The 23,734-nt window shown below is 41.7% G+C and overlaps 1 protein-coding gene across 1 annotated transcript in view; it reads left to right on the top strand.

The window, feature by feature from the left end:
* The first annotated feature begins 15,390 nt into the window (after positions 1–15,390).
* NLRP14 (NLR family pyrin domain containing 14) overlaps positions 15,391–23,734 on the top strand; it is a 32,268-nt gene continuing 23,924 nt past the window's right edge. The window contains 3 exon segments of the mRNA XM_041730689.1: positions 15,391–15,682; positions 16,258–16,329; positions 20,904–22,501. Coding sequence (XP_041586623.1) covers positions 15,391–15,682; positions 16,258–16,329; positions 20,904–22,501 — 1,962 coding nt within the window.

Here is a 23,734-nt window from a genome sequence, read left to right as displayed (position 1 = left end):
TCGGGGTAGACACTCAGCGTTTCCATGGAGACGGGGGCGGGGCGGGAAAGGCGAGCGCCGGGGAACGTGGCTCCTGATTGGCCAGAAGGTTCGGGGCGCAGCTCGGCCCTCTGCCCCCCGCCTTGGTGCGCAGGAGACCTGCCTCTCCGCGCTCGCCCCCGAGGCTAACGAAACAGGACTATTCTAGGTGCTTTTATTTTTTATTTTCTGGAGTTTTTTTTTTTAATTGGAGTTCAATTTGACATATAGCATAACACCCAGTGCTCATCGCAAGTGCCCCCCTCAGTGCCCATCACCCGGTCACCCCAACCCCCCGCCCACTTCCCCTTCCACTACCTCCTGGTGCTTTTAGAGCCCCTGGGAAGGGGGCAGGGCTGGGGATTCAGAGCAATAAGGGCTGGCCTCGGAGAATTCTGGGACCCTCAGAACCCCCGAGTGGGGACCCCCCCGACCCCCCCCCCCGTAGGAATCTGGGGAAACCCTTGCTGTCACGTCTCTGGGGACGAAGGATGCTTGCGCCCGCTGTCCCGCGCCTCCGGCGGAATAGACGCCCCGCGGTCTCCGGCCCCAGCATTGTCCCTAAACTCGAGGTTGGAGCCGCGCAGCCACGAAGAGGACCTTGCACATTCCGGGTCCCCAGGCCCCGGCTTGGCTCCTGCGGACGCTGTGGCGGCCGCGCTTTCCTCGTCCCTCGTCCCTTGCCAAGTCCCGGGCTTCTCTGGAGACTCCAGCAGAGAGGAGAAAGAAGGTGGGACCGAGGCGGCGCCGCGGGAAAGGCCTCGGAAAGAGATCTCGCCACCCGCTCTTCTCTTATCTCCTTCAGTGTTCCCTTAGGAAAATGTTTTTCATTTCTTTAAAGCACTTTTCCTCAAACTTAGGCTGGATCAGTAAGATTCAAGTGTTAGGTAAGGAACGCTTTGTAGGGTGGTCTTTAGAAGCAGTGGACTCGGTCGGATCCTGTTCTGACTATACCACCCACTCATGATGTGATCTTGGCTGAATAACACCCTTTTTGTGCCATCTTTAAAATAGGCATAATAATAGTAACTATTTTACAGGCTTGTTGTGAGAATTAACTGAGTTGGTGTCCTCGAAATGCTTAAACCGGTCCCTGGCACATAGAAAGTTATATATGTCAATATGTTCAAGGATTAGCAGAAGCAGGTGGTCAGGGCCTACCCCTCTGGCCTCCACTAGGAAATGAACACCTGGATTTCTGTGACTCCCAAGATCACATTTTGCAAATCACTGTGTGGATCCCTCCCTGACTTACACATCCAGGGGCTATAGGGCAGTGTTTAAAGGCTTGGATTTTGCTAACAGAGCTGACTTTAAAACCTGTGGGGAATCCCTGGGTGGCTCAGCGGTTTGGCACCTGCCTTCCGCCCAGGGTGTGATCCTGGAGTCCTGGGATCAAGTCCCACATCGGGCTCCCTGCATGGAGCCTGCTTCTCCCTCTGCCTGTGTCTCTGCCTCTCTCTCTGTGTGTCTCTCATGAATAAATAAATAAAATCTTTAAAAAAAAAAAGATACATTATAAAAATTTTTTAAAAAATAAAACCTGCTGTGTTACCCATTAGGTGATGTTGGGCAAGATATTCAGTCTTTAACCCCCAGTTTTCTAATCTGTAAGATGTATATTTTAATATGGTTAAATAGTTCTAGTTTAAATCAGGAAGGGCAAAGGGAAAGGGAAAGAGAATCTCTAACAGACTGCTCAGGGAACGGAGCCTGATGGGGGCTCTGCATGCGGCTTGATCTCAGACCTTGAGATCACAACCCTGATACCATGACCTGAGCCAAATCAAGAGACACAGCCCACTGCACCACCCAGAAGCCCCTATAGTCTCTTTTTTATTAATTAATTTATTATGTATTTATTTATTTATTCATGAGAGACACAGAGAAAGGCAGAGACACAGGCAGAGAGTGAAGCAGGTTCCATGCAGGGAGCCCTATGTGGGACTGGATCCTGGGAGTCCAAGATCACAACCTGGGCCGAAGGCAGACACTCAAACCACTGAGCCACTCAGGCATCCCTATAGTCTCATTTTTTTTTTAAGGTTTTATTTATTTATTCGTGAGAGACACACACACACAGAGAAAGAGAGAGAGAGAGAGTCAGAGACACAGGCAGAGAGAGAAGCAGGGTCCACGCAGGAAGCCTGATGTGGGACTCGATCCTGGGACTCCAGGATCATGCCCTGGGCAGAAGGCAGGCGCTAAACCCCTGAGCCACCGAGGGATCCCTAATCTCATTTTTTAAATGTGCTTTGAGACTAAACTATTGTGTATCAGAGGATCTCAGATGTGTGATCGGTCTCCTGCATTTTGAGCTTTTCTGAACTTATTTTGAAAGGGAAGTGGAACCCAGAGTTTTGTTTCAAACAACTGTCTTTTTTTTTTCTAATTAAGAACACTAATCCTTAAGACCTTTCATCTTAGACACATGTCTTCTCCATGCTAAGGTTGGCAATACTTTGAAAAAGCAGGGCTTTTTCTTATAAAAGAAAGTGAATGGATCTCCCATTTCATAAGGTCATTCACAGAAAAGAGCAGTAGCTCTCTACTAAAGTTAGATGTGGATCATGCGAGAAATGTGTAATGAGCTCTTCTATTTCCTATTCTGATGTCTGCTTCTCCTACACCAGAGAACTGGAACTTATGGAAAGGAACCTTGAGCTCAGAGCACTGGTTTAGAAACCTGATATTGGGTATCTCTCCATCTCCTTCCTTATGGAATAGATAAGAATGTAGCAAATAATGTCAGAGCCCAGGTGTGAGGACTTGAAAGTAGGATTTCTGAAAAGAGCCTAGACCTTAGAAGATCTGTATAAATTTACTGAGGTTCTCTGACTCCCAAGAGACCACGAAGAAGCTGAACTCGTAGGCTGCTGGTCCTGGTGCTGAGTCTGAGAGATTATAAGGAAACTAGAAAGACAGAGGGCTTTTTTTTTTTTTTTTTTTTTTTTTAATCTAGGGGTCATAGTAGGAAAATGGCAGGCTTCATGCTTCTACTCAACAGCCCGCTGCAGTAAAGTTCCTGGCCTCTTTTGTTTTCCCCTATCTATGGGACTGCTACCACTTAAAATAGTCCATTAACCAGACTTGAACCTCAGTGAAATGAAAAAAACAAAACAAATTTACAATATACACATACATATGTGTGTGTGTGTATGTATGTATGTATGTATTTATGCTTTTTTAAAAAAAGACTTTATTTATTCATGAGGGACACAGAGAGAGGCAGGATACCGTCAGGGAGCCTAATGCAGGACTCATCCCAGGATCAGGACCTGAGCCAAAGGCAGAAGCTCAACCACTAAGCCACCCAGGATATATATATATATATATACACCTTTAAAAATAAAATTTTAATTTAAATACAATTTTAAAAGTATATATATACTTTAAAATTTGATATTAATAAAAATTTAAAAGTATGTATATACTTTTAAAAATAAAATTCTTAATTTAAAAATCTCTAAAATTTAAATTTAAAAATGTCTAAATCTGTGTCTATCTACCTATATCTTCCTAATTCATCAATTTAGCTAATGAATTGGGATAGTCACTTTTGAGAGCCAAAAGTAGCCTAGATAACTTTTAAGAAATACCCCGAAAGCATATAGAAGAAAAAAAGAGATAGAAATCATAAAAAAAAAAAGATAATAGGCTTAAAGGATAGATCTATGATACCTACTACGCAGACAGAAAAGTTCCAGGAGAGAAAAAAGGAGTGGATAGAGGTGAAAAAAGTAAATGAATAACAAAATAATAAAAAATTCTTCTGGGCTGAAAAAAAATTTTTAATGCCTGAATCTACAGATCTCAGGAAGTCATTACATTTCAATCTGGATTAATGAGTAAAGACTCACACTAGGCATATACAGATATCATTTCTACATGCTAAGAAAAAAGAAAACTCAAGCTTTCAGGCAGAAAGGGCAAGTTATCTAAAAAGAAAAATAACATTAGACTTCTCATTTGTAATGTTGAAAGCTAGTAAACAGAGGCTATTGACTGGCAAAATAAAGAGGCTGCATCCATCAGCCAAAATATAGTCACCTGTCCTGGTGAAATAAATATTTGTAGATTTGTAAGAATTCAGAGTCCATATCATTCTTCTATCTGAAGAAACAGTTCAAGAAAGGAACAAATAACAAATAAACCAAAGATGGAGGTAAGTTAGAAAAATTATGGGAAAGGAAACAGAAAATAGTGGTATAAAATAAATAATGAACTCAAAGTAACATATAAAGAATGCAATAAATTTTCAGTCCATGTGCTAAAGGTGAATGGACTGAATTTTCTTATATAAAGGCAGAGACAGACTGGGTCAAACAACAAAATCCAGGCATATGCTGTTTACAAGAAACACCTGTAAGGTTGGTCAAAAAGCTGGAGGGCAAACATTAAAAGCAGAAATTGCAGAAAATTGGAAGTTCAGAATCAGAGATGGATTTTATACATTGAAAAGGTGCACAATTTATGAGGAAGTATAATAGTATTAAGCCTACTAAATAAATAGGGCAAAAATTTATAAATTTAAGAACTTGATAAATACAGTTTCTATGGGAAAATTCAATACATTTGTGTCAGAATTACACCTAGAACACAAAAGATAAGGTCCTACAGAAATTGAGTACCATAAAAATCCTGATTTAAGAGTTATATAGAAGGACACCTGAGTGGCTCAGTGGTTGGGCGTCTGCTTTCGGCTCAGGGTGTGATCCTATGGTACTGGTACTGGGATCCCCATTGAGTCCCCCATCGGGCTCCCTGCATGGGAGCTGCTTCTCCCTCTGCCTATGTCTCTGTCTCTGTCTCTCCCTCTCTCTGTCTCTCATGAGTAAATAAATAAAATATTTTTTAAAAACAACAAGAAAAGTTATATAGAAACTTTTATATCTAGAATAGAGAACATAATTTTGTGTCCATAGAAAATTAACAAAAATGAATTACAAGGTTTGCCATCCTCGTCCATGTATGTTGAATGTGCTCTTAATTGCCTTTATTATCTCCCCACCTTATTTAGTTTTATGAAGAATGATGTCTCTCCTTTCAGCTGCAGGGGCATGAGGTGATATCTTAAAGTTTTTTTCCAAGATGTTTTCTCGCTAGTAGTTGTTAGATAAGAAGACTTGCATTTTTCATTATTGAGCATCTTAAGACAAAGAAGGCCTGAAAGATTAAATTTTAGCAAGATAGAGAAACAGCAAAACCCAATTTTCTTTAGCGATAATGCAATAAAGGGCAAGGAATGCTCTTCCTCACAAAGGTGGCTTTCCATGGCAGGGCCAAACCAAGAGGGAAACAAAACCAACCAAACAAAAAAAGATCGCACTAAAATATAATATGTAGGTATGTATGTAAAATTAAATATGCCAGGTATATGTAAATTAAATGAAAGGGGGGGGGGGAGTCTAATTCACTTTATTAAGGCACAGCTTGAGGGGATCCTTGGGTGGCTCAGCGGTGTAGCACCTGCCTTTGGCCCAGGACTGATCCTGGTAGTCCTGGAATCGAGTCCCACATCAGGCTCCCACATGGAGCCTGCTGCTCCCTCTGCCTGTGTCTCTGCCTCTCTCTCCCTTTGTGTCTCTCATGAATAAATAAATAAAATCTTTAAAAAAAAAAAAAAAAGCACAGCTTGGGATGCTCAGCTTCTAAAACCCTTACTCTAAGTTGCCTCAATTTATTTTTCATGGAATGAATGTGTTCTTTTTTTTTTTATGGTTTTACAAACTTGTTAGAAATGGCTTTGGAACCCAAACCTATGACATTCATAGTTTCCCTTAAGATGCATGTACTTGTGAACTTCGGCTGTTTTATTCCCAGCTAGAAAGGGCCCAGAAGACTGCCAGGCGCGAGGTAGGTGCTCAGAAGTTACACGGCTTACTGGATGGATGAGGAAAGAGATGAAGCTTCTTGGGAGTCCGCCTGTCGGGGAAAGGTCCTCGGCAGCCAGGGTCCAGCGCCCAGCCCCCCTCGTCCGCACCTGTTCCGAGTTCTCGGGAAAGCAGGTGTGCGGCGCGCAGGCGGGGGGCGCAGGGCGGGGAGCGCAGGGCGAGCCCGCGGGCCGCGCGAGGAGCGGGACCAGCCGCCAATAGGAGGAGCGGCGTCCTGGGCCGGCGGGGCGGGGGGCGCCGAGCTCCGTGCGCCGCGGGGATGGAGCTGGGGCATAAAAGGCGGAAGAGCGCGTTCCCGCGTCGCGTCTGGGAGCGGGCCCTGGGGGCCGTTTCTTGCCGTCTTCCCTCCTTCCTCGGCCCGCGGCTCTCAGCGCTGGGATTTAACCTGCCCCCACGCCCTCTGGCCCGCGGGGTGGAGGACGCTCCTCTTCCCTGGGCGTGTTTTGCTCGCTCTACACGAGAAGGTTAGGACCCTTGAGGGTCTTCCCAGCGCCCCCATTCTTATGGAAGGTAAGGAGGGGAACGGAGACCCCGCCGAGGTCCAAGGGGAGGAGCTGTCCGGCGTGGGCGACCCAGGGGGAAGGTGGTTTTCCCGGGGCGAGGCCGCGCGCGCCCGGATAGGGACGCCACCTGGGGTGGGGACCCGCCGGAGCCTGGAACTGGCGCGCAGTACCTGCTGCCTAATTCTCCTGAGGGCAGGTGGTATGATGCTCCTCCCTTTGGCCAACCTTCGTAAATTCAGGCGCTCCTCGCTCCTCCCGGCCGGGGAACAGGTGTTTAGCCTTAAATCTGAGAGTATTTCCTTCCTCCGCTCTGCCTCCTCTCAGCCCCTCTTCCTACTGAAGACGATACTAACAGCCAAAAACTTTACAGACCTGTGCTCCGCGCTACAAGTTTTTCTCCTAACTAGCAAAGGTCTACAAAGAATAGCGCATGCTTGCTCTGTGCCAGTCACTTGTACCCATTGTAGTGAGGCTTTAAATAACTCCCGCCCTTCTCCCCCAGCAGTGACCTAAAACCTAAAACTGTCCCTCTCCTACAGTGGTTACCAGTGAGCTCCCACCTGCTAAATTCAAGTGCAGTCGACAGGCATTCATTTCCTGGTCTCTTCGGGATTTGACAAACTGATCTTGCATTCCTTTTTACCTTTTTGATTTTCCGCTTTTTAAAGGAATGTATTCTGATTAAGATTGTCACATATTTTCAAAAACCCAAAACACAACCACGGTTAATATTTTGGCTTTTTTTTTTTCCTGCGGAGGTTCTAATTATCCTCATATTACCATATGCTTTTAACCCTCCACCTGTTGCTTGTCGCTGCGTGAAGAGGTTATTTTAATGACCAGAAAGATCAAGCGTAGGACGTATTTCTAAATTTTTAAAGTAGGCTCCACTTCCATCGTGGAGCAAAACCCAGGGCTTGAACGTTCAACCCCGAGATTAAGACCTGAGCTTAAATTAAGAGATGGTCCTTAACCAGCTAAACCACCCAGGTACCCCTAGTAATGCTATATTTAATGCATTTATTTCATTATTCATTTTTTTATTTCATTATTCATAATGAATTTTAATTTGGCAGTTATTTTTTAAAATACCTTTAGGCAGAAAACCTTATTTCTATATTCGGGATTCTTTCCATTGGATAATTTCCCAGAGGGAGGTTGCTGATTAAAAAGTCAAGCAGGTTTTTAAAGCTCTTCATAGGTGGGCACAAAGCTTTCCAAGAATGTAGCTATTAACATTTTCCTACAATATCTGCTCCATTCCATTCTCATTGTCCTATTGTATTTTTAAGGCTAAATATTTTTGCCATTTTGATAAATGTGAAGTGATATAATCTTGTTTGTATATTATCTCTTTCAGTTTGAACTAACCTTTCAGAAAATAGTAATAGGTTTACCCTTTTCCCTGTATGAATAGGCTATTAACAATACTTTGCTTTTAGTGTGTTTCTAATCTATAATATGAACCTTTTTAAAACCATATTTTAGTGTGAACTATAATTCATATAGAAAACGACGTTAAACCTAAATGTGCAGCTAGTAGTTACCAAGTGATCCTCCATGTAAACCAATACAAAATCAAGGAAAAGAACATTACCAGCACCCACGCACCCCCAGAGGCATCTCCCCAAATGTAAACCCCTCCCTCCCTGCCAGGGTGGTGTTAAATCAACTTTTTAAAGTAGTAATCTCCTTACCCCTAGCCCATTTAAAAAGTATGGTTTTATCACCTATACATGCATCCATAAACAGCATAGTTAAGCTTTCTTTTTTTTCAGTTTCAATGTTTTTATAAAGTTTATTTTTTAAAGTAATCTCTACACCCAACGTTGGGCTCAAACTCCTGAGATTAAGAGTTGCAAGCTCTTCCAAATGAGCCAAACTGGTGCCCTAGTTTTGATCATTTTATAAATGGAATTATATGGTACATAATCTTTTTGGGTCTGGTTTCTTTCACTGACTATGTGAGATTCATCCTAGCAGGTAGCTGCATATCCTATATTTTCATTGCTGTATGAGATTTCTTATATGAATTTTCCAGTATTTCTGGTTCTATAGGTGGGCTCTTGGGTCTTTTCCAGTACTTGGGAATGACAGATAATGCTGCTATGGCTAGTCTTCTATGTCTCTTAGCATTTCTGCACACACACTTCTCTTGAGTGTATTCTAAGGACTGTACTTGTTAGTCTATAGAAGATGCATGTCTCCAATTTAAAAAAATTATTATAAAATAGCATTAGATTTACAGAAAGAGGGGATCCCTGGTGGCTCAGTGGTTTGGTGCTTTCCTTTGGCCCAGGGTGTGATCCTGGAGTCCCGGGACAGTCCCACATCAAGCTCCCTGCATGGAGCCTGCTTCTCCCTCTGCCTGTGTCTCTGCCCTCTCTCTCTCTCTCTCTCTCTCTCTCTCTCTCTCTCTCTCTCTGGTGTCTTTCATGAATAAATAAACAAAATCTTAAAAATATTTACAGAAAGAGTTTTTATATACTCCTTAGCCAATTTCCCCTATTTTTACGTTTTGTGTTACTATAGTATATTTGAAACCACTAAGGCAATTGAGACCACAACTAAGTCACACTTACATTTCACCAGCATTTCTTTTTTTTTTTTTTTAATTTATTTATGATAGTCACACAGAGAGAGAGCGAGAGAGAGGCAGAGACACAGGCAGAGGGAGAAGCAGGCTCCATGCACCGGGAGCCCGATGTGGGATTCAATCCCGGGTCTCCAGGATCACGCCCTGGGCCAAAGGCAGGCGCCAAACCGCTGCGCCACCCAGGGATCCCTCACCAGCATTTCCTAGTGGGTTTTTTTTTTTCTAGGATCTTTTCCAGCATACCTATTACATTTTGTCAGTTTGATCTGTGACAGTTTTAGTCCTCCTACCCCCACCTGCCTTTTCTTTTTAAAGATTTTTTTTAAATTTTTATTTATTTATGATAGTCACAGAGAGAGAGAGAGAGAGGCAGAGACACAGGCAGAGGAAGAAGCAGGCTCCATGCACCGGGAGCCTGATGTGGGACTCGATCCCGGGTCTCCAGGATCGCGCCCTGGGCCAAAGGCAGGCGCCAAACTGCTGCGCCACCCAGGGATCCCTTTTTTTAAAGATTTTATTTAAATTCAAGTTAACATAAAGTTTTGTTTTTATTATTAGTTTCAGAGGCTGAAAGTAGTGATTCATCAGTTGTATTAACACCCAGTGCTCATTACATCAAGTACCTTCCTAAATCCCCATTGCCCAGTTACCCTATCCCCTCAATCACCTCCCCTTCAGCAACCCTCAGTTTGTTTTCTATAGTTGTCTCTTACAGTTTGCTGCTTATTTTTCCTTTCCTCCCTACGTTCATCTGTTTTGCTTCTTAAATTCCACATGAGTGAAATCATACAGTATTTGTCTTTCTTTGACTTATTTTGCTTAGCATAATACCCTCTAGTTCTAGCCACGTCCTTGCAAATGGCAAGGGTTCATTCTTTTTAATGGCTGAGTAATATTCCATTACACACACACACACACACACACACACACACACACACACACCACATGTTCTTTATTCCTTCATCGATGGACATCTGGGCTCTGCATATTTTGGCTAATGTGGACATTGCTTCCATAAATATTTGGGGTGCGCATACCCCTTTGAATCGCTGTTTTTGTATTCTTTGGATAAATACTGAGTAGTTCAATTTCTGGGTCATAGGATAGTTCTATCTTTAACTTTTTGAGGAACCTCCTTATGTTAGTGAGTGGCTGTACTAGTTTGCATTCCCACCAACAGTATAAGAGGGTTCCCTTTTCTCTACATCCTCACCATCTATTGTTTCCTGAATTGTTAATTTTAGCCGTTCTGACAGGTATATGGTATTTTGAGTGGTTTTTATTTGTTTTTCCCTGATGAATGATGTTGAGCTTTTTTTCATGTTTCAGCCATTTAAAAAATTTATTTTTAGATAAATGCTAATGAGAGCAGGGGGAAGGGCAGAGAGGGAGAGAGAATCTGAAGGCTTTGTGCTGAGGGCAGAGCCCAATGCAGGGCTCAGTCTCAGGACCTGAGATTATGACGTGAGCCAAAATCGAGTCGAAGGCTTAACTAAAGGAGCAACTCAGGCACACCTCTGTTAGCCTTTTGCATGTCTTTGGAGAACTGTCTACTCCTGTCTTCTGCCCATTTCTTGTTTGGGTTTTTTAGGTGTTGAGTTCCTTACAGATTTTGGATACTAGCCCTTTATCTGATATGTCATTTGCAAATATCTTCTCCCATTCTATGGGATGTATTTTAATTTTGTCCACTGTTTCCTTTGCTGTGCAAAAGCTTTTATCTTGATGAAATCCAATAGTTCTTTTTTACTTTTGTTTCTCTTGCCTCTGGAGACCTATCTAGCCAGAATTTCTGTGGCTGAAGTCCTATAGGTTGCTGCCTATGTTCTCTTCTAGGATTTTGATGGTTTCCTGTCTCACATTTAGATCTTTCATCCATTTTGAATTTATCTTTGTGTGTGGTATAAGAATGATCCAGTTTCATTCTACTGTGTGTGGCTGTCCAATTTTCCCAGCACCATTTGTTAAAGAGATTGTCTTTTCTCCATTGGATATTCTTTCCTACTTTGTTGAAGATTAGTTAACCATATACCTGAGGGCCCATTTCTGGGTTCTCTATTCTGTTCCATTGGTCCATGTGGCTGTTTTTTGTGCCAGTACCATACTGTCTTGATCACAGCTTTGTAATACAGCTTGAAGTCTGGAATTGTGATGCCTCCAGCTTTGGTTTCCTTTTTCAACATTCCTTTGACTATTTGGGGTCTTTTCTGGTTCCATAAAAATCTCAGGATTGTTTGTTCCAGCTCTGTAAAAAAAAAAAAAAAATGCTGGTGATATTTTGATAGGGATTGCATTCAATGTGTAGATTACTTTGAATAGTATAGCTATTTTAACATTTCTTCTTCGAATCCATGAGCATGGAATGCTTTTCCATTTCTTTGTGTCTTCCTCAATTTCATAATTGCTCTGTAGTTTTCAGAGTACAGATCTTTTACCTGTTTGGTTAGGTTTATACCTATGTATCTTAGGACTTTGGTGCAATTGTAAATGGTATGGATTCCTTGATTTCTTTCTGCTTTTTTTTTTTTTTTAAATATGACCCTGACATTTTTGAGAAGTACTGATCAGGTATTTTGTAGCAGATCATTTTGAGTTTGTCTGAGGTTTTCCTCATGTGTAGACTGGGATTTGGGATTTGGGGGAGGAATAGGACGGTGGTGATGTACCATTCTCCTCACATCATTACCAGTGTCAGTGACCTATGGCTGATATTAACCTTGATCACCAGGCTGAGACCACTGTTTATCAGGTTTCCCTACTTAGCAAATCACTAAGCCCAGTCCACACTCCTGTGTAGGAATGGGATGGGGTTAAGATATATTTCCTGGAGGAGGGAATTATCTATATAACATATTTGGAATTTTTCTGTAAGAGTGATTTGTCTCTTTCCATTTATTCATTCAGTCGTTTATCTCTATCTGTATGTACTCATGGATATTTGCTTTCTGCTTTGGGTTATAATAAAGTAGTATGTTATTTTGGCCAGTGGAAGCTCTTTCCAGTTGGCTCCTGTGTCTTTTTGACCTACCCCATCCTTTTTTCCTTTCTGACCTTATAACTTCTAGGGTCATCTTGTATATTTCTAACCCCAGCCCTAGAATCTGCAATTTCTCCAAGCCCTGATTCCTCTTATTGAAGGACAGTATTTGAAACTGTCTGATCTGAATCTGAGTGCATATAATTTTAGAAATTAGTAAAAACCACTCTAGAACTGTTGACATTTATATTCCAGTTGTATTTGCCAAATTTCCTATAAAAAGTTTTGCTATTTTTTTGATTTGCCATTTGTGTTTGAAATCTTATAGACAAGAGGTTTTAATTTCAACATAGTTAACCATATTTTCTAATATACATCCTGATTCTTTATTTCCCTTATGCCCAAGCTGGTAAGTCTCTCCTCTCCTGAGGTGTAATAAATATTCTTTATTTTTCCCTCCTCTGGTTTGAGTGAGTATTGATGACTTACTGATTTACTCGGAGATTCATTCTGTAAGGATACTAATCATTTTTCCTGAATGGTTTACCAGTTGTCCTTAAATAATTTGCACTGATATGCTTCCTTTTCAATTACAGTATTTATTATACGTGAAATCTTATCAGATTGTCTTTTCCTGAGTTATCTACTCTGCTGCTTTGATTATGGTAGCATCATAGAGAAGGACCGATCAAGTTACATATTCAGCAGTAGGGAGGTAAGGCTTTGGAAGTGGTTTCAACCTCTGGGGCAGTTTACTGCCTTGGGACATCTGGCAATGTCTGAAAACCCTTTGCCATGACTGCAGGAGACTGAAAGTTCTAATGGCATCGAGTGGGTAGAGGCCAGCAATGCTGCTAAACATCATATAGTGCACCCGAGTGTCCTCAATTATCCAGTCAACAATGTTAGCAATAGTGAGGTTTTTTGCAAATTCAATTTGCAAATTCAATCCTCCAAGACCATGGATTCCTTTAGTTCAGAACATCCTGGAATTTATGAATGTCTTCATAGAAGAGTAGCCACACCAGACAGAGCATCTTTCCCTCTTCCCCAAAATATGGTATATGGTACTTTCTGTCAGAATTTGTAGACATCATATAGTAGCAGAAACCCAGTAGGAGGGATCCCCGGGTGGCGCAGCGGTTTGGCGCCTGCCTTTGGCCCAGGGCGCGATCCTGGAGAGCCAGGATCGAGTCCCACGTCGGGCTCCCGGTGCATGGAACCTGCTTCTCCCTCCGCCTGTGTCTCTGCCTCTCTCTCTCTCTGTGACTATCATAAATAAATTAAAAAAAAAAAAAAGAAACCCAGTAGGATCCAGAACTATATAGATCTTGGCTCCCAGAGACCCCCCAAAAAGCAAAAGGAAAATGACAAGTGTGGGATTATGAAAGCAAAAGGGAAAGAGAATATCAAGAAGTAAGGCATTGTTAAAACAGTAGTTATTATGTGTATGGCACCCTGTGAGTTAGGTGCATGTATTAACTTCTAACCTTTGCAGAGATAAGGACTGTTAGAAACTTGAATTCAAAGATAAATACCTATTAGGTTTTTGCAACAGGGTGGTAATTGCTCTAAGTTATCTCAGTGCATTTCTGATTGCAAAAGTGAGCTTGCAGTGGATGGTGGAGGAATATAGGTTAAGTATAGAAGACTCCGAATAAGTTTGAGCATGAAGATGAGGGGTATGCAGAGTAAAGGGAACATAGATTTGGGCATGTTTAAATGTTAATGAAAAGGACTGAGGGGAAAAGCCTTTTTGTCCTGGGTAAATTTCAGTCTTCCTTTGAAGGTTCCTCAAATTTACTCCTTTTTGCTGCTTTTTAATAAGTTACTATGGAACCTTATTTCCCCCATCCTTCTTTTTGAGGCCCATTAGCAAGATCAGTGGTAAGCATTTTGGAGGATGGAACGCTCTAGGTGGAGTTCTGTCCTTACCACTTACTAGTTGTCTCTCTAGCCAGTTGCTCTAGAGGAGATAAGGCACTTGGAGACAGTTTAAGTGATCAACTCGAGGTTGAATAAGAAACTGAATAAGGCTCTTACATGACTGACAAGAGGAAAACAGGCCTCAAGAGAAGAGGATTTGATTGTATTTGAAGAACTGTCACAGTGGGAGGGAGAGCAAGAAATTGCTGCTATCTGGAAGGTATTCAGAGAGAATGGGTTATAGGGGCTTGCAGGTTAAGTGTGAGTAGTCATTACTGATGAAGTCTGGAGTGAGAGCATCAGAATGAAATGTTGGAGTGGAATAGTCACGGGAGCTCAGGTCCGTGATGTAAGAGAATGCTGTTTAGGGTGAGCTGTAACTTGGAACACATCCAGAACATTTGCAGTGTTGGAACTCGGTGTGAAAGGAGCTCATGAGCTGGGAACACAGATCGTCACTGGCTATGTAGGGCTTGTGACAAGAAATGAGAAGACAAAAAGAGCTGGATGGTGGCATATTCTAAGTGCATGTGCTTCAGGAGTAATGATATGTTGGGAGCAGTGTAATAACAATGTTTTATGGACTGAGGTATATGTTGGATGTTGGTAGAGGAGAGAAGGCATGACAAGAGTTGCCAGTACTTAGTAAGAGCCTAGACTATGCCAGGCAATAGATGAACTCCTACCTCATTTAATCCATACTGTGGTTCTCTGAGGGTGATCCAGAGCTGCTCCTTTAGGAGAATAAACTGAGGCTCAGAGAGATGAATTGCCTTTATTTCTGACAGCTCATAAGTGGTGGGACTGGGAGTAACTCTGGAAAGGTGGAAGAAACCTACAGTGATCTGTGTTAGAGGAATGTTTTTATGACAGCAAAACATATTGCAGTGGGCACCAAGTCAGTACTGAGTCTAACTGTGGGGCTTCAACATGTGTTTGTTGAATTAATCTATATTTTTATGGGTATTTCATTTTCTAATCTTTTGTCAGTCTTGTTTGTTCCTATATATTTTTTAAAGATTTATCTTTATTTTAGAGTGTGCTGGGGCGGGGGGGCGGGGGAGGACAGAGAGAGACAGCATCTTAAGCAACTCTTTGCTGAGCATGGAGCCCTACATGGGGCTGGATCTCACAACCCTGAGATCACACCACCTGAGTCGAAATCAAGAGTTGGATGCTTAACCAGACCACCAGGTGCCTCTATTCATATTCTTTTTTTTTTAATATTTTTTATTTATTTATGATAGAGAGAGAGAGAGAGAGAGAGAGAGAGAGAGGCAGGCAGAGACACAGGCAGAGAGAGAAGCAGGCTCCATGCACCGGGAGCCTGATGTGGGATTCGATCCCGGGTCTCCAGGATTGCGCCCTGGGCTAAAGGCAGGCGCTAAACTGCTGTGCCACCCAGGGATCCCTATTCATATTCTTTTGATGTTTTTTTCCCCCCCACTGAAGCCTGAGTATTGATCTGTGAACAAGATGACAGATGGGTCGTCATCTTCCTTCTTCCCTGATTTTGGGCTGCTGTTGTATTTGGAGGAGCTAAACAAAGAGGAGTTGAATAAATTCAAGTCATTTCTAAAGAATGAGACTGTGGAGCCCAGGTCCTGCCAGATACCCTGGGTTGAGGTGAAGAAGGCCAAGCGAGAGGACCTGGCTAATTTGATGAAAAAATATTATCCAGGAGAGCAAGCCTGGGATGTGGCTCTCAAAATCTTTGGCAAGATGAACCTGAAGGATCTGTGTGAGCGGGCAACAGCAGAGATCAACTGTGAGTGATGCTGGCAACCTTTCTGGGGCTGGGGGAAAGATGTGCTTCCGGAGCCCCATCAGCATGATTCTATGAAAGGGACTTGGGGATTAAACCATTGTTGGATCATTTGAGAAACACTGAAGAGGCAGGAGGATTTTGGGTACTATTATTCAGTGTGGCTCCTTAATTGGCGGGGTCGGGGGCGGGGACAGAATTCATCCATTATAGACCTCAAAAATTTCTTATGTACTTTACAAAGCTTTACAGCTACAAAATTGTATTCATTATTTCCTGGGAGCCTCACCATATCCCTGTGAGGTCAGTGTAGACAAGGAAACAGGCTTCGACTACAGCACTTGCCCTGGAGTTACAGAATAGAGAGCCTGGCAAGAGGTCCCTTCCTCGGTGCTGTTGACACCACCTCACTTCCTTAGCTAAGCTAGGGGGAATCTGAGGCTCTGTTTGCTCCAGTTTTCTTGAGCCCAGATGTCATAGAATTAGACCACTGAGGACCATTCTGGCCCCTGTTTGGCTATCACTAAAGCTCTCCTTGTGTATGGTAAATCTCACAATCCTGTTGGAACCTGTCTCAGGGACAGCCCGGACCATGGTAACAGAAGGTGCCAGGACACAAGAGGAACAAGATGATCAGGAGGCAGTGCAAAGTGAGTAGATGTTTTGTGATTTGGGAGGAGTTTGAGGGTTTGAAGTGTGATAGAGGTTTATGCCCCAGGGGACAGTTGTTGATGATTATTCAAAGAGACTCAACAAAACTGGCTCTGTAGCCAAGGTCAAAATCAGGGCCCTGTTAACTCAGGGCCTCAGTGAGAATAGTATTTGGAAAAGCCCAGTCGTGAGTTTACAGTCTGATGAAGGAGGGTATATTCATGTTTTATTTTACAGAATTAGAGTCTCTGAGTTTGGCAGGGACTACTGGGCTTATCACATCTACTCTCTTCCTTTAGAAATGATTCTGTACTGGGTGTTATTCTATATGTTGGCAAATTGAACACCAATAAAAAATTACTTAAAAAAATGATTATTTGAGTTGTAGGAGAGGTAACCAACTAGTCCATATAGAATGTAATTCGTAGAACCAGGTCTTCTCAGTCTTGGTTCAATACTGTTTCCATTCCCCCGACTTTGTTTTAAATTCTATGTAGTTGAATTCTATTTTATATAAATGGAATTACAGTAGAAAGAAAATTGGACCATGTGGGAAACCCATTCTTACCCCAGCTATGGCTGCTTTCTGATGGGCCACATTATTTCATTCAAGAAGTTAATTGAGAGCTACTTTATTCTAAGCACTAATAAAAATTGCTCATTGTGTTAAATGATCTCGAAGATAACTTTCTGCTTTGACTTTAATTTCTGATTCAGTATAGGGAAATTTTATTCCTGTGGTATTTATTACTGGCCATAAATTTAGGAAATCAAGATTCCACCTCATAGAAGTTGACTGTTAGAGTTTTATCTATCTTCCAAATTTTCTAACAAAGAAAGTAAAAATCATCCTCATAATCCCAATTTTCTTTTAAGTACTGTACTAAATAATACCATAAAGAGTATCTGTAATACAAACTGTCTTCTGGAGGAGATCTAAGAGATGTAATTCAGGAATATAGGTGAGGTTTGGTGGGGTGAGCCCCAGAGCTGATGACCAAGAAAGAATTCTTGAGAGTGCAAAAATGATGGTTTTATTTAAAGCACAAGGACAGGACCCATGGGCAGAAAAGAGCTGCTACCCCAGGGTTATGAGCGGTGGCTGATTTTATATAACCTGGGAGGTGGAAGAGGTAAGGAAAATTCTTTCAAAAGCCTCGGTGTCCATCGAAAGATGAATGGATAAAGAAGACGTGGTCTATGTATACAATGGAATATTCCTCAGCCATTAGAAACGGCAAATACCCACCATTTGCTTCGACGTGGATGGAACTGGAGGGTATTATGCTGAGTGAAATAAGTCAGAGAAGGACAAACATTATATGGTCCCATTCATTTGGGGAATATAAAAAATAGTGAAGGGGAAAGGAGAAAAAATGAGTGGGAAATATCAGAAAGGAAGACAGAACATGAAAGACTCTTAACTCTAGGAAATGAACTAGGGGTGGTGGAAGGGGAGGTGGGCGGGGGGTGGGGGAGGCTGGGTGATGGGCACTTGACGGGATGAGCGCTGGGTGTTATTCTATATGTTGGCAAATTGAACACCAATACAAAATAAATTTATAAAAAAAAATTTGTATGCTAAACAGGACCTACAAGCTTTGGAGGCCTTGCCATTGCCTAGGTGTGGTTGTTTTTTCCTCTAGTAAGCATTAAGATAGTTGGGAGTTTCCTTCTGGAAGTTAGGTTATTGATAAATAATGCTTTTTTCTTGTAAATTTCTAAGACATTTTGTAAGCTGGGGGAGACTCGTGTTTATAAGACTATAATTTCTATAAGTTAACTATTTCTCCTTTCACTTAGCTTTAGGACAGCCAGGAGTGCTTGAGGAATGTCCCACATAGCCCACCTGGTGGGCGGGGGTCCCTTGTGGAGTGTCAGCTTCTGCTTTGTCCTCAGCTAGCCTTCTGTTCCTCATCATAAGCATAATCTAGTGGGACTTGAACTGTTACATGTTTATACTGAATGCCCTGATAGAACAAAGAATTATTTACTTAAAAAAATAATTATAGCTTGTGAGATATGCTGTGAATGAAAATATACCATGTTTTGAGAATTATGAAAGAGAAGTATTCTAGCATTGGGGTTCACAGAAGTTTCCTCTGAGATAGTGGCGTTTCAGATTTAAAGAAGTAATTGGACTTAACTTAGGTGAAACTCTTTCCATTCTGGTTTGACACTTGGGAATATTTTTTAAACCTCTAGTACAGTTAACACGGAGTGTTATATTTCATATGTATAATATAGTGATTCAACAATTCTGTACATTACTCAGTGCTCATCATAAGTGTATTCTTAATCTTCTTAATCCCCTTCACCTATTCCATCCATTACCCACCCCACACCCCCTGCCCCATGACCATCAGTTTTCTATAGGTAAGGGTTTGTTTCTTGGTTTATCTTTTTTTTTTTTCCACTTATTTTGTTTCTTAAATTCCACATGAGTGAAATCATTGTGGTACTTGTCTTTTTTGGACTTATTTTACTTAGTATTATATTCTCTAGATCCTTTCATGTTGCAAATGGCAAAATTTCATTTTTATGGCTAATATTCCATTATATACATCATTTATTTATCCCTTCATCTCTCAATAAAAACACTTAGACTGCTTCCACGTCTTGGCTATTGTAAGTAATGCTGCAATAAACAGGTGCATATATCTTTTTGAATTAGTGTTTTCATATTCTTTGGGTAAATACCCAGTAGTGGACTTACTGATTCATATGGTAATTCTATTTTTAGTTTTTGGAGGAATCTCCAACAGTCTTCCACAGTGGCTGCATCAGTTTGATTCTCAACAATAGTGCACAAGGGTTTCTTTTTCACCATATCCTCTCCAACACTTACTTTTTGTGTTGATTTTTAGTCTGACTGGTGTGAGGTGGTAACTCAGTATGGTTTTGATTTGCATTTCCCTAATGATGAGTGATGTTGAGTATCTTTTCTGTGTCTGTTGGCCATCTGTATGTTGTTTTTGGAGAAATGTCTGTTCATGTCTTCTATTTTTTTTTTTACTGGATTATTTGGGGGGGTTTGATGTTGTTTTAGTGGTGTGTGTGTTTTGTTTTGTTTTTAATATTAAGTATTCTCTACACCCAACATGGGGCTTGAATTTACAACCAAGAGACAGTTGCATGCCCCACTGACTGAGCTGGCCTGGCTGGCTTTTTTTTTTTTTTTTTAAAGAATTTATTCATGAGAGACAGAGACTTAGGCAGAGGAAGAAGCAGGCTCCCTGTGGGGAGCCTGATGTTAGACTTGATCCCAGGACTCTAGGATCACAACCTTAGCCAAAGGCAGATGTTCAACCACTGAGCCACCCAGGTGCCCCTAGAAATTCTTTATGTAGTTTGGGTACTAATCCTTTATCAGATCTATCCTTTGCAAGTATTTTCTCCCATTCAGTAGATTGTTTTTAGTTTTGTTAATTGTTTCCTTTGCTATGCAGGATTTTTATTTTCATGTGGTCCCAGTAGTTTATTATATTTTAAAGGTTTTATTTATTCATGGGGGGTGGGCAGAGACACAGCAGAGGGAGAAGTAGGCTCCATGCAGGGAGCCTGACATGGGACTCGATCCCGAGAGAGAGAGAGAGAGAGAGAGAGAGAGAGAGACAGAGACAGACAGGGGCAGGCACAGGCACAGGGGCAGGCTCCATGCAGGGAGCCTGATGTGGGATTCCATCCCGGGTCTCCAAGTCACACCCTGGGCTGCAGGTGGTCCTAAACTGCTGTGCCACTGGGGCTGCCCCAAGTAGTTTATTTTTGCTTTTGTTACCCATGCCTGAGGAGACATATTTAGAAAAAAGATTTAGAATATTTTTCTTTTAAAAAAAATTCTTCAGGCTATGCTTCAATGTTCATTTCTGTTAATGTTTTACTATAAAGTGGATTATTTTGATCTATAGATTGAGATATGTCTTCAGGTCCTTCCTCACTGTCACTGTTAATGGTGTTCTTTCATTTGGGTGATGACTCTATCCTTCATATAGTTGTCCTTTTCTCCCTGTAGAGGAAAAGTACAAAGAAGAGAACATATTTCTTTTTTTGTTTTATTTAAATTCAAGTTAATGTACAGTGTATTGTTAGTTTCAAGGGGAGAAGTTAGTGATTCATCAGTTGCATACAACACCCAATACTCATTCCATCACGTGCCCTCTTTAATGCCCATCACCAGTTACCCCATCCCCCCCACCTCTCCTCCAGCAACCCTCAGTTTATTTCCTAGTCTAGCATCTCTTATGGTTTGTTTCCCTCTGTTTTCATCTTATTTTTCCTTCCTTTCCCCATGTTCATCTGTTTTGTTTATTAAATTCTACATATGGTATTTGTCTAACATATTTCTAGAATGAATCTAATTTTTACTTTCTACCCCAAATTCATTCTTATGCATGATCAATTTTGTTTTTTCAGTTTCTTATGCAAGTTTTAAATCTATAGGAACTTTTTTTGGTTTACATTCTTAGCTAAACCAGCTGTACTTTGATTTGAGCCAAGTCCAGTGTTAACACTGCAGTTCATAGAATTTGCTTTGATTATGTGTTTTCTTTCTTCCTGCTGCATTCTGACTTAGGTGATGGAACAGAATACAGGATCCAAATAAAGGAAAAATTTCGTATCATGTGGGATAAGAAGTGTTTGTTTGGGGGACCTGAAGATTTCCATCCTGGAATTGCTCAGGAAGATCGAGAACTGTTGGAACATCTGTTTGATGTGGATGTGAAAACCGGCGAGCAGCCACAGACAGTTGTGCTCCAGGGGGCTGCTGGAGTTGGGAAGACCAGCTTGGTGAGAAAAGCAATAGTAGATTGGGCTGAGGGCAATCTCTATCAGCAGAGGTTTAGCTATGTTTTTTATCTCAATGCAAGAGAAATCAACCAGTTGAGAGAACGGAGCTTTGTTCAAATGATCTCCAAGGACTGGCCCAGCACAGAAGGCCCCATCGAAAGGATAATGACCCAGCCGAGTAGTCTCCTTTTTATTATTGATAGTTTTGATGAACTGAACTTTGCCTTTGAGGAACCGGACTTTGTGCTATGTGAAGACTGGACCCAGGTACACCCCGTGTCCTTCCTTATGAGTAGTCTGCTGAGGAAAGTAATGCTCCCTGAGTCCTTTTTATTGGTGACAACGAGATTCACGGCTTGTAAGAAGCTAAAGCCTTTGTTGAAGAACCAGCATTCTGTAGAGCTGCTGGGTATGTCCAAGGATGCAAGAAAAGAATACATTTACCAGTTCTTTGAAGACAAGAAGAGGGCCTCGCAAGTATTCAGTTCACTAAGAAGCAACGAGATGCTTTTTAGCATGTGTAAAGTCCCCCTGGTATGCTGGGCCATCTGTACCTGTCTGGAGCAGCAAATAGAAATGGGTGGTGATGTTTCATTAACCTGCAAAACAACAACAGCTCTGTTCACCCGCTATATTTCTAGCCTGTTCCCACCAGTAGATGGAAACTTTCCTAGTCTGCCCAATCAAACCCAACTGAAGAGCCTATGCCACTTGGCTGCCAAAGGAGTGTGGACTATGACATCTGTGTTTTATAGGGAAGATCTCAGAAAGCATGGGTTAACTAAATCAGATGTCTCGATTTTCCTGGACATGAATATTCTTCAAAAGGACACGGAGTATGAAAATTGCTATGTGTTCACTCACCTGCATGTTCAGGAGTTCCTTGCAGCTATGTTCTATATGTTAAGAGACAATTGGGAGACCAGGAATAGTTTATTTGATTCTTTTGAAGATTTGAAGCTATTGCTTGAAAGCAAGAGTTCTAAAGATCCCCATTTGACGCAGATGAAATGCTTTTTGTTTGGCCTTTTGAATGAAGATCTACTAAAACAACTGGAGACAACTTTGAAATGTAGACTGTCACTGGAGATAAAAGGGAAGATCCTTCAGTGGCTGGAGATACTGGGAAACATCGAATGTTTTCCAGCAGAGCTAGAATTTCTGGAATTGTTTTTCTATCTGTATGAGACTCAAGATGAAGCATTTATAAGCCAGGCAATGAGATCTTTCCAAAAGGTGGTCATTGATGTGTGTGGGAAAGTCCATTTGCTTGTGTCTTCATTCTGCGTTAAGCACTGCCAATGTTTACAGACCATTAAACTATCTGTGACTGTGGTATTTGAGAAGATGTTAAACTCAAGTCCCCCAGCTGAAATGTGGTAAGTGGGGAGGTGCCCTGTCAGGGGAGTGAGGGGAAGTAAATTTCATCAGAGGGAGGAAAGGAGAATTGTTTAGCTGAGGTCCCAGAGCTGAGATTACCCTTCAGAGTTGTTCCACCTTGAGGTAGGGAGGCCAAGCACTAAAATCCCTTATTGACTAGTCATGGCTTCTGGTGAGGAAAGAACAAAATCTTGCCTGAAGTGACTCTCCTGGCCCGAGGGCTATCCCAAGAAAGGGGCATGGCTGAGGGCAATCCCCTGGCAACACTTTCAACAGCTAGAAATAATCTTTAGTCCTCAGGGAAGGATGTGACCTAGCACAAGGTTGGATCCACTATGATACGTATATTTAACTCTTAAAAAGAATGTACTCCGGAAGAGCCAGGGACCAGGAATTTCATGCTGAAGCTAATTTACACAGGGTATCTGGGTGATGTTCCTCTGTAAGCTACCAACCTAGCTCATTGCCTAGATGTAGGTCAGCCTTTGTAGTTCATGAAAGATCTCAGCCCTTTAACCTCAGTGGGGAAAGTCTGATTTGGGTAAGAAATAATAGGAGCTGAATGTATATTTTGAAAGAATAAATGAATCTTTAGTGTTTGATGCCTATATTACCCTCTTCTCTTCCATGAGTTGGCTTTTCTGGCATTCTCGGCCTATGTCTAAGGGAAGGATTAAACTATGGGATTAGCTCTAGATTTAACTAAAATTGAGGGCTTACTGTATGGTATATAGTACATGGGATATTTAACCAAGTATCCAATGTGATGCTGGTCAAAAGCATATCTCCACTTATTTTTGAGATTACAAAACTGTGATCCAGAGAAGTTCACCTAGAAAGCGTACCATTATTGATTCAAGCACACCTCAGATAACAGCTAGCATCTGCTTGACACATGCCTGACAGTCTTCTGAGTCCCAACTCAGTTAGTCTCAACAATCCCAGGAAGATGCTGTTATTTCCATTTTCCTAGTAGAAACCCTGAGGTACCAAGAAGATCTCAACTTCACTGAGGTCACACATCTGATTAAGTCCTTGGTTTTCTAGCTTGACCCCATGCTCCCTCACTGCCATTACACACAGTTGCAGAACCATATCTCCTATAAGGACATACGTTTTTATTTCTCTTCTGCTGTGGATATAGGAATTGTAGGCTGGGATGCTGTGACCTTTACTGTCCTTGGGGTGTTGTAAATAACCTCCTTCAGTCTGTTATCTCAATTCTGACTTCTTAGT

Source organism: Vulpes lagopus, chromosome 15, assembly GCF_018345385.1.
Source record: "Vulpes lagopus strain Blue_001 chromosome 15, ASM1834538v1, whole genome shotgun sequence".
Classification (NCBI taxonomy): Eukaryota; Metazoa; Chordata; class Mammalia; order Carnivora; family Canidae; genus Vulpes; species Vulpes lagopus.
This window is presented reverse-complemented; position numbering and strand designations above follow the sequence as displayed.